Consider the following 12,185-nt stretch of genomic DNA (forward strand, 5'->3'; position numbering starts at 1 on the left):
TTTTCTTTAAGTTTGTCATCATTAATTGTAATAATGCACAGTCTATACCATGCCTTTTTATAGTCGGTGTAGGATTGTTTAATTTTGAGCTCTATTTTGGTTACAAATAAGTCATTTACAAGTACGAAGCAAATGTAATGGCTCTGAGAAAATAACAGGGACTTCTTGAAGGTTTTGTGTCGATGCACTATTTATAAACCGGATAATTATATATTTATCGATTTATTTCTGTATCCAGCAGGGAGAAGTTGAACCTTTGAATGGAAAAAGTAGGGTTTATTTTTAGTTTGGCAGCAGGGGGCGCTGTGCGGCCCAGATGCTTCGTCCAAGACTTTTAATTTACTAGAGACTGAAACATTGTTATTAAAATCGATAAACGCCAAAGACCAGATCACTATCGTTCAAGACAGTACTTTCAAAATAGCTAAAATGTCTAATTCCGCAATCACTTGTCTTACCTGTGACATGACAGGTATACATTGACTTAGCAGTTAAAATTTTAGTTAGGAAACTGATTTTAGTTAATCCATTTAAACATTTATCTTGACATTCTACAGATTTCCGATTCTTTTTAAACGAATCATAGGAGTCAGGTCTTTTCACCGATTCTGAACAACTCTCGAAACGAGACACACATATACAGCTTGGTGTTATTACAGTTTTATAAACACACATAAATCGAAAATAAAAACGTTTATGTAAAATGCCACGCTGGGGATCGTTTAAAAAAATGATCTGAAACGAACTGTTCGAAAGAATCGACTCGGAAATGAGTCAGACGACCATCACTATAAAATGTATTTCTATCAATAATGAGGTCGTGAACGTCAAGATAGGTAAACCATATTATTATTTCCCCCCGTTATTTTACATTTAATTTTAATTCATTATTTTGAACATTCTCAGCTCTTATGTATGTATTTTTGCATCTATTAAAAAGATGCCCAGCCCCCTTTGGTCAGTATTCTACGCTCACGGACTTGCAACCAACGTATTCAGGTCCAGCTCCCGCTAGATGGAAGAGCGCGTGCATGAACAATCGCTTTTTGTTGGGGGTGTAATGTTAACAAACCAATAGCTCGTGGTCAAGGCCCGTTACAATCCAATCCCCGTTCCGTACGGGAACCGGTGGGTGTGACCGGAGAGGCGGGCGCAACAGAGTGCGGTGCTGAGTTCGGTTGAGGAGTTCAGAGAAGCGGGGCTGCGGTGGCATCAGCGCAAAGGTGCGAAGCGAGCGAATATCTGGCCCACTTTCAAAAGAACTGGATGATAAAAACCGGACGCGCTGGATAGCAACTCATTCATATCTTCGCGCACGTAGGTCTCTTCGCTGACAGCCCGTGGTAAGTTCTTGCGTCTTTTCGTTTTGGCCCGGTTTACCCTCCCGTTGCCGTGTAACGGATTATTTGGCGAGTTTGTTATTGCGGTTCCTTTAAGAAGATAAATAAATTTCTACATTTTACAACCCTTTGCCTTTGGTCAGACCTGAGCACTATATGTCGGCCAATGCACTTATAAAACGTTTGTCCGCGTCGCCACAGGCCGTATAACGGGAGATGGTGATGAGGAGGAGGCGCGAGGACTGAGCACGCGCCAGCGGCCGCGGAAACTTCAGCGCGTGCAGGAGACAATGTTACTTCAGCTAACGGTCACCTCGTCGCTTTATTTGTATACGTACTGATGTGACATATTTGTCGGTAATTTCATATTATTTGCGAGACGGTGACCGTCAGAAAGGTTTTTTTTAGGGGGGTTATCACTGAATTAATTTTTGAAGGACTGTCCTGTGTTTTGGAGTCCCGCATCAGTTTACCGGGGATTCATCTCGCGTATAATCTGTGAAATTACAGTCATGACCCATTTTTTTTGACCTTCTTGCCTTATTTTAACCTTATTTTTTTCCTTTGTGGAAATTACAGTAAGTCTTAGTCCAGTTGTAGGCCAGAGTAGACCGAGTCCGTCAGGCTCTTGCTTATATTGGGTTGTTGTTTGTTAATGCGACTGTGGAGGTGCTCCATATTAAACTTACATTAGCTGTAAACTGATTCAGACAATGTTTTACATGCAGCTGTTTCATGAAAATATGAGCTTTGTTCAGCTGTATGTTCCAAAAATGCAGTATCTGATGATTATTCATCAACTAACAGTGAGATAACAGTAGATTAATGTTTTTGTATTTTATGAATATATGCATGAAAAACTACTGCAGGTATTGTATTTAGGATAAGCACTGGTTTAAAATGTTTACCATATAATATAGATGACGTGAATGCTGCATAGTAGCTGCGAATTGAACATTCTCGGCTATATCCATGTAAAAACAATGAAATATTTGACCTTTAAATGCCTAAACCAAGCTTGTGTCATCGCATAAATTCGATGACAATCTCTGCTCGTTCATCACTAATTCCCTTTAACACTTTTTCCAGGTGGCCTATTTTTAGTTCCTCATGCCGGAGATGGCGCAGCGGAGCGGGCAGGAGGACCCTGAGAGGTACCTCTTTGTGGATCGGGCCATGGTCTACAACCCTGCTTCCCAGGCAGACTGGACGGCCAAGAAGCTGGTGTGGGTTCCCTCCGAACGGCATGGGTTCGAGGCAGCCAGCATCCGAGAGGAACGTGGAGAGGAGGTGCTCGTTGAGCTGGCTGAAAATGGCAAGAAGGCCCTGGTGAACAAAGATGACATCCAGAAGATGAACCCGCCCAAGTTCAGCAAAGTGGAGGATATGGCAGAACTCACCTGCCTGAATGAAGCGTCTGTTTTACACAACCTGAAAGATCGCTACTACTCTGGGCTCATATACGTAAGTGTGATGATAATACATTTGCTTTCAAGTCGAATACTTTCTCTACCTTGGTTTTTGTAGGTTTGTGTAGGGAGTAGTGCTGCAACTAATAATTATTTTGATAATTGATTGATTATTCTGATGATGTTCCTTGTTTAATCAGAAAGTCAACTTTTTCTGTATTATATACATATATAATTATGTATTATAACTTCTAATCCTGCCCAATGAGGTTCTCTAAACAATGTACAAATATAAGGTTATGAAAACAAATATAGTGAATGTATTCAACTATATGCTTATAAGTATGTTTGAAGCGCAAAATATAAAGCGCTGTGATAAATTAGTTCCCATAGCAACTTATATCGTCTTCTATTATGTTTCAGATGCATTCTGTCCATAGAAATGTGTTATTCACTACCATAAAAAGACAGGAGTGGTGGAATTTTTGTGCACATATTGATCAATAATCAAATTCTTGTTGATTATTGTCATTATCAATTTTATTGATTAGCTGTGGCAGCCCTTGTAGGGAGCTTCATGAGAGTTACCTTGTGATCTTGACCTACTTTATAGCATGTACTCGGAGAGAGAAACTGGTTGACTTTTATTGTTCAAGAGCGAGAAAAAGAGTGTGAAGCAAGCTGTTTGGAGGTGTAGCCCCATCATTTCCTTCATTCCCCAAGTGTGGAGGAGCTGCAATGAAGTCATTATGAAATCTCAATGAGAGCAGCCACTTCTGTCTTCACACTTCTGTTGATATTCCCACCCAGTTACCACCTTTAAAAATCACTGGATGGAATTTATCCAGTTAAATTTTCATTTCCCATCACTGAAAGCTTTTCCAGGTCGATTGGCCATCTCGATTGGCGGCACTTCAGACGTTATGAAAGCAGGCACTGTTGTCATTTTACACAATGATGAGAGAGTGCAGACCACTCTCCCATACCCTCTTAGCTGTGTGGAACACAGTCAGGCTGGATTGTAAGTCTAGTTTCCTACCTTTTTTGTTATTTAAGCTTCTGTGGTTGCTGTGCTCTGTCCTCATAGGCTACAGTAATTAGCTGTAGAGGCCCATGCTTGGCCTAGTAAAACCTGAAGTTTTAAAACAGGACCTTTGTGCTTGGCGTTGAGCTACAGCTGGCTTGTAATATCTGCGAGATGTCAAGATGTCAGACTGACTGTTGATAACAACTGCATTCCTCAGCATTCCCCAAATTTCTTAGCTTCCTTATTACTGTCAGCTTACATTTGTTTGAAGAAATACAGCCACAAAATGGAAGCATAATGTTATGTATTTACTTAGAATATACAACCTTTTTCCTGTGCGCGTGGCTGGTGACCAGACCTCAGGCTGGTGTGTGGTATGTGCTCTCATATCTGCTGTGTGGGCAGAGCCGTGGAGTTGCTGCGTTCCTCTCTGCCTTCCCACACCCCTCTGTTCTTGAATAGCATGATGGGTGATGACACGTTAGTCTTGATTTGTCTTTATGGGTTTGTTTAGAACACATTTTTTCCAGTTCTGTATATTTGGCATGAAGTGAGTTTTTTTTTTTTTTGATTTTGAATTTTTTTTTGAGCCTGTAATTTTTATTCGAAATACCACACCTTGATCTTTCGGTGAAATGACAGACTTCTTTCTCTTTGGTGACGTATGCTGGACTTATTTAATCATAAACCCCACCCCTGTCTTACAGTCGACTGCAAACTTGCATTCAGATCCAATCACCAAGTCCCGACCCTGCAGTTTTTTTTCTGTTTCACTTAGATGTACGTCGCATATGGAAGAAATGAACTGTCACTATTAGTAGTCGTTCAACACATGCAGACTACAATGTTTTCTCCTTGTCCGGTGTCGTCTGTTTCTCTTCAGAAGTTATGACAGATTAAAAGTCTTAGTACTCGTTTAAACTGGAGTTGTTTCTGTTGTTGTTGTTGTTGTTGTTGTTGTTGTGGTCTCCAGTGATTTGTTATTGTTTTTCCAACAAAACCATGTCTTTTTCAGCTATGAAACAATGGCCCTGGCCAATGCTGCCAACGTGAACAAACTAATTAGTAAAAAAAAAAAAAAAAACTTAAATCAAAGTGCATGTGTGAGCTGAATGATAAATATGGGCAGTTAGATAAAGTGATGATATTTACATCAGTCGCACTGCACGCATACCCTAACATACATGTAAAATCCAAATTATGCTTTGGCATTAACATGCTGAAATTATACAGGTATATTCAAAATCAACTAGTGTGTATCAGAATCAGAATCACGTTTATTGCCAATGCCAAGTACTGTATGGTTAGGTTAGGTTTCTTGAACAACTAGTCGAGCTAAAGAATGTCTGTCAAATTAGGCTGGTTTAAGGTCATGACTGATCAAATGCATTTCTTAGAGATATATGGCATTTTCATAAGGTCACGGATACTCAACACAAATAAACAACAAATAAATAGGATCAATAACCAAAAACTGACAAAATATTTGTTGGATAGACTTTGGGCATATTTCAGCATAGAGTGCTTACTCATAAATGGCGCAGTGCTTTATAATTATTTAGTGTAGCATGTTAAATTGTTTATGATTGCAGTTGTGCATAGCTCAGATGAAGAGCAGTTTTCTTCCATATGTAGCCTGACAAACATTGAGAGTCATGCTGGAGAGTAGGGCTCCACAATTGTGACAAAAATCATATTTGTGAATTAGAGCCCGACCGATATGGATTTTTGGGGGCCGATGCCGATGCCGATATTAACTCGAAAATAGCCGATTTATAAGCCGATATTTTGATTTTGAAAATAAACTGGATATTTGACCCATTTCCTATAAACTACACTTACACAACATTCAATAGCAAAATATCTGCCTGTTCTATGTATGTGGGCTGTATAAACCATTTTCCAGAAGGGATTATATTAAAAAAAGCCTTAGATTACAGTCTCAATGACTAAACAATTGCACATCAAAAGTATATATTTTTTAATGATCAAAAGAACACTGCATTAGAGGAATCTTTGCAGAAGTAGTCCCACACTTTGCTGCTACAGCGTTCACCTTTTTCAGCCATCTGTAGGGCAGAAAGAGAGACAGAGAAAGAAAAATAAAAATAAATAAAAATATAAACATATATCATTACTCATGTCATCATTAGAATTATAATAATAATAAACAGGGATCTGAAAAATTAGAAATATAGAGAAATATATATATATATATATATATTTTTTTTTTTTTTTGTCAAGCAATAGGTATTACCTATTACCCTTATATTTAACTATATTATTACAACATTTTCCTGTTATGTCTGTAAATCTGCTTTGAAACAATCTGTAAAAAAGAAGAAAAAAAAAAGCGCTTGTTCAGCTCACATTTATTTACATGTCCCCTCTGGTTTAATCATTTCTGACGCACCTACTGTAGTTACTGTAACTACACTATATTTGCTCTCACAGACACATTCACAACGGACCCGTATATCTTCTCTTTGTGCAGTCTGAATCAAAACATCGTCATGCGCTGGCGAACGTAAAGTTAGCCTACTGTTACCGGAAGATTACAGAATCAATTCGAAGTTGAATGGTTAACGTTAGTGTCATGAACACACCGCTGTCAATTTTTAGAAGAACCACCTTCAAACAAGTTAATAGCAAGCATTTAAGGGGCCTGCTAAACAGGAAGCTATGTTAGCGTTAGAATAACGTAACAGTTGTTTTTTTCGAGGCACGCTGTACATAACTTCTAGTCATTGACTACACGCGCCCCCCTGCCACAGTTACGCGGTCATTATGTGGGAAACACTGCAGATATATTTAGAATAAGTTAAACGCTAACGTTATAGTTTGACCTCTTATTAACGTTCGCGCTCTTCAACTGATAAACATGGTATTAGCTTTGTGGCTAATCTAATATAGCAACGCATTAGCGGCTGTAAGTGATGTTACAGAATATTTAGTAGTGATAATGATAGGACCGTTAGCTAGAACTACCACACTGTTTTTATATACAGTGTATGAACTAAATCTACAATCATTTCACATGACGAACGACAGACTCACCCTCAAAAGAGTACATCTCCGTGGCTCGGCTGATAGCTTTCTTCTGTAGTGGATTTTGGCGCTGTTGTCAACTGGGGAGTTGCAGAGCTCCCTCTGGTGGGCAAACTATGCAACACTCATAACATGAGTGAAGCATGAGACTCTGTTTCTCATGTTTCATCGGCCGTTATAAACGCCGATGCCGATTTAAATGCAATTAGCTCATATCGGCCGATAATATCGGCCGGCCGATATATCGGTCGGGCTCTATTGTGAATAATTTCCTTAAAATTGTAATTGTGATTATTAAAGGGGTCATATGATGCGATTTAAAATTTTCCTTTCTCTTGGTGAATAAAGAAGATCTGAGAAGTTGCAAAGACTAAAGTCTCAAATCCAAAGAGATTTGGATTCCCACTATGTGGGAAGATTTGCATAACACCGCCCAGATGTTCATGCAAAGAAAGAAGGCATACCTTTTATTCTCAATGTAGTATTGTTGTTGCCGCTGCCATGACATATAGACACTGTGTTTTTCACTGTGAAAGCGAAACTACTTTGTTTTTCCCTTCCAAAAGAAGACACGACTAGAAATCATGTTTATATCACGTTTATAATGGGTTTTATGTTTATGTTTAAGCCATCACAATATGTTAAGAGGCGTAACATTTCCGTCAGACGCTTGAGGCATTCGGCCAATCACAGTGCACTGGATAGCTGGCCAATCACAGCACACCTCGCTTTTCAGAACGATGAGCCTTGTAAAAATCAATGCGTTTCAGAAGGTGGGGCATAGAGGAGCAACAATAATGTACAGTATTTGAAAAATAATGTGATTTTTTTTTTACCTTAAACCGCATAAACACATTTCATTACACCAAATACACAAAATAATGTTCTTTTTAACAGCATTATATGACCCCTTTAATTACTATTATCACAATTTACATTGAATGATGTTTACCAAGCAACCACATGCCATATTTTTAGTTACAAATTAACAAGCTGAAAAAACTCTTTATTGCTTTTCTATAGAATTAGGCCTAAGCCTCTGATGTCAACTCTATGATGGATTGGTTTCTACTTTAATTAAAAACAAAAAAAGGAAAAATAACCTGTAGAAAGAAAAAACACATCTTAATCATGCAGAATAATATAAGTGGACTTTGAACTATTAATTGCCACTTTGAATAATTACATAATTGTGGCATCTGCAATTGTAATTTTGATTAGAAATTTGAATGACTGTGCAGCCCTACTGGAGAGAAACCACTTTCTAGCCACAAGTCTCCTGAGTCCAAGTCTGTTGTTCTGGCCTGCGATCTAGTTTGGCAGGACGGCTTTATCTGGTGGGGAGTTGGGAATGGGATGTAGACAGATCTGTCCTCAATGCAACCCCGATACTCCTCCATATATATATATTTCCACTCATAAACACAACGTCAGCCAGTAGAAGGACCCTTCAGCAGGCCGACGGGGATTACCTCTCCCCTGACGTGCCCCCTCACAATGTGTCTGGATCACCCCCAGCAGTGGCCCGACATTCAAACAAACACAGGTTGCTCTCAGTTATAGCCTCGAATATGAAACTACTTGAAGGACAGGGTTAATATCTTGTAAATGTCTTCTGTAATGAAGAGCAGGCTCACTGCAGGACAGCTGCACAATGAAATCATACCAGCATTTCTCAAGAGAAATACCTTCATTCTGTTTCATTCTGTACACAGATGTGCAGATATCAGTATTAGGCTCTTGACTTGGTAAGTTTTCAGTTTCCCTTCTTGAAAAAAGATCTTAAATTAATAATAAACAGTTTTATCCCATTACATTATTTTTAACAGTCCACCAATATAGCACAATGGCCAATATTACTGGCTGAAATGTCGATTTTTTTTTTTTTATAATCCGTAACAGCTAATAAGTTTTTCTAATAATTAAAAGGCAAATTCTAGAATTTTTCAATCACATACGGTCGGCATTCAGTAAATACACATATTAAACTAGTCTTTGAATGTCTAATAAATGTTCTGTTCAGATTTTTTTTTTCAAATTAAGTTTCAGATTATTTATTTCTAATTATTTTAGTAAATATTATGTATATCACTGTGTTCTGTAATCTTAAACTGACACCCATCTTAACATAATTCATAGAAAAATATATGGTCATTCATTCAAATTTGGCCCCAACAAACTTTCCTAAAATTAAAGCTTGATTTTTAGACACTCATGAAACATTATCTTTATTTTCAGATTTACTGTTTTACAGTGTGACTCTCTGAATTAGTGGATTTTAACAGTTGTAGTGATCATTACCACATGTAAAAACATACAGATTCCATTTTATAGATCTAATAAATGTTCAGTTTTATAAATCTTATAAATCTTGATAATTACATGTCAATGTCTGTTTGTCAACCCATTGTCATTTCCGTAAAGGTAATAGCAGCTGATGATGCAGCTGATGTTGCTGTGCAGCGAATACTAAGTTTAGTGCCCTGTGTGATCAACCATTTTCAAATGCTTGGACTGTTACTTAAGAAACATCTCAGTCTGTGCAATGTCTTCATATGCTTAAATCTTTCATGGATGCTTTCCCAAAATGCAGATCATGCTCAGAATGAAAAAGATTAACAGAAACTGTATGAATGGAAAAAACTATAGGGTAAATTCTAGGATACCTCACAAGCTACTCTGGAGTATTCTGTGTTTCAGAAATCCCTAAATGATTATACAAACACTAGCTTTACTGCTTATGTTAAACCAGTAAACAAGTAAACTAGAGATAGAAGAGGGGCTTTACAAGAAATAAGACAAAGGGTTACATTATATATTTAATCATTCTGCTGGTTCTTGCATTTGGAAATGTTGGGATTTATCTCAAGTTGCAGGCTTTGATTATGAATTGTACTTATGTTCTCAATGTAATTAAACAGTTTTGTTTACATAATTTAATGTTATTAAATGTATGTATATATTCTGTATTTATGCTTTTATGTCCTGCTTGTGCAAAAACACTTATGAGTTGACTGGCAATTAAATGTTACATTTCTTTCCTCCTTTTGTTTGTTCTTGTCTCTGTGCAGACATACTCAGGACTCTTCTGTGTGGTTATAAACCCATACAAAAACCTCCCTATATACTCAGAGAACATCATTGAGATGTACAGGGGCAAGAAGAGGCATGAAATGCCACCTCATATCTATGCCATTTCTGAGTCGGCCTACAGATGCATGCTTCAAGGTAAGACCATACCAAATATTCCTTCTGATGAACTCTTATCAGTGGCTCCATCTGTTACAGAAATAACATTTTTGAATTCTGCATTTCCACTGAGGATTTTGCTGTGAAAATAAAGAGGGTGTGTTGTATTTTCTCAATCTTTGTTCAGTGTTAGATGAAGATGAGACCACCACTTTGTTCAAATAAGCAGAAAAATTCTCCTACTTTTTGCCATTTTTTTAGCAGTTCAAGATTTCCTAAACCTTAAAGCAGAATTTGAACTTTCTAGCAGTTTCTGCCAACCATTAATGTTATTGGCTGTACTTTGTTTCATAGTATCATGTGATGAAGAGCAGCAGAAATGGAATGGTCACTGTTTCCAATGATATCCTATTATATTAAAGTTTGTTTTTCCACTCTGAGAGATAAATTAATTTACTTTTCCACATCTGGTGCTTTCAGATAAGTCCAGAGAAAGGAAAGAAAAAAGGGCTGCATTTTTTCGGTTTTCACTGCAGTGGGCTTGAGTTTTTCTTGTCTGAGCTGTGGATCTGTGCATAATGAAGTCAGATGTGAAAGATAATACATATCATTAACTGCTCCATCAGATACATCTTCTTCAGCTACTACTAAACTACAAGGTTACTCCTGAAGTAATTTATAAATTTTTAGTTGTGTTGAAAGAGTGCATGAATTAGTGAGTCAGGCTTTTGAATACAATGCTCTGTTGTTTATCATGTCATTGGTTGTGAATACTGAGTATCTGTCTGTCACAGCAGAAGATAATACAAATTAAGACCCATCGCTCCTGTTCTTGAGCAGTTGGAGCTTTTTCAAACCTCTCCTGTGTGTTCTTACTAGTTCTTTTCTCAGTGAAGCACATAGGTTTTGGTTGATTCTGAAAGGCAAGATCAGGAGATGTAATTCTCTGATTCATTCAACCATAATTTTTTTTTCTACCACTGTCATAATCTTTAATTCATCTCTTAGTAAATTTGGGGCAGTTGGATATTGGAGTGGGCAACTGTGTCACAGATTAAGATGGCATTCAGCAGAGATGTTAGTGTGTTACATTAAAAACTGAATCATTTAATCTTTTACCTCTCAATTTAATTTTCACTGCATTTCAGAGGTGTATAAAAGAGTTTATAAAATCAAAGAACAGCAAATGTAGTCCAGACAACCGTTCTGCACACTGTTTAGTAGGGCTGTGTATCACCAGCAAATTCACAATACGATATGTATCACGACACAGAGGTCACGATATGATATGTATCACAATACATGACTGTGCTGAATTTTACCTCAGCAGAAGTAAAACAACTGTTTATTAAACACTGCATAAAATAGTGCCATTTCTGTTGGCAGAGGAGGCAGCTGACCTCTGCATTGTGAAGGGTCTCCATAACTGTACCACAGTACAATAATGGCATGTTTCATGTTTAGATTGGGCACTCCCCACCAGGAACAATATTCTGATTGTTTGCATTTTGTTTTTAAGCCCATAAATAATAATGTACTCGTTCTAATAAATTTATATTGTAATGTACTCATTCTAATATATATAAAAAATCATCTTAGGATTGCTGGTACGTTATCATTGCACAAATGAACACACTCTCTATGTTTAAAAAAGAAAAAGAAAAAGAAAAAGTAGAAGAGTTCTAAACTACTGCGCTGTCTTCACTGTATCTAATGCCCACACGTTCAGTCAATCACACAGATCATGTTGAGGCTAGGCATGGGCCGATTACCGGTTTCAAGGTATAACACGATTTGAAAATGTCACGGTTTCAAAACCACTAATATTTTCCATTATACCGTTCCTGCGGTATGCACTTTTTTCCATGTCTCCTCAAAGACTGAAAGAGTACAAATCCCTCAGGCTGAGTGGAGTGTAGAGAGTGACACGGACCCCTCCTCCTCCTGTTGGTGCGAGCGAGCGGTCGGTCACGTGTGTGTAGGATGGCCGAACTTAAGACCCTTGTACACTTCACATTCAGTGTTCCTTTCCGTCTCGCGCACAGCCGTGTCCGCAGAGCTTTCAAAAGTATACTCAACCATAGATGAGCGCGGACAGGGGAGCTCACATGCACAGTACCATGGGGTGCACGGCTGTCCGCGAGCCCTCTTGATGACGAAAATAGCGTAATG

At 37.9% G+C, this 12,185-nt stretch overlaps 1 protein-coding gene across 6 annotated transcripts in view; it reads left to right on the plus strand.

Annotated features, from left to right (window-relative positions):
- The first annotated feature begins 1,048 nt into the window (after positions 1-1,048).
- LOC109062335 (myosin-10-like) overlaps positions 1,049-12,185 on the plus strand; it is a 63,574-nt gene continuing 52,437 nt past the window's right edge. For 3 of the 6 annotated variants that reach the window (XM_042757723.1, XM_042757724.1, XM_042757725.1), the window contains exons 1-3: positions 1,049-1,343; positions 2,430-2,804; positions 9,896-10,052. In XM_042757723.1, the coding sequence (XP_042613657.1) occupies positions 2,451-2,804; positions 9,896-10,052 (511 nt within the window). In that variant the 5' untranslated portion in view covers positions 1,049-1,343; positions 2,430-2,450. The remainder of the gene's footprint in view (positions 1,344-2,429; positions 2,805-9,895; positions 10,053-12,185) is intronic. The other 3 variants (XM_042757726.1, XM_042757728.1, XM_042757727.1) reach the window with 2 other exon arrangements.

Source organism: Cyprinus carpio, chromosome A6 (assembly GCF_018340385.1).
Source record: "Cyprinus carpio isolate SPL01 chromosome A6, ASM1834038v1, whole genome shotgun sequence".
NCBI classification, from domain to species: domain Eukaryota; kingdom Metazoa; phylum Chordata; class Actinopteri; order Cypriniformes; family Cyprinidae; genus Cyprinus; species Cyprinus carpio.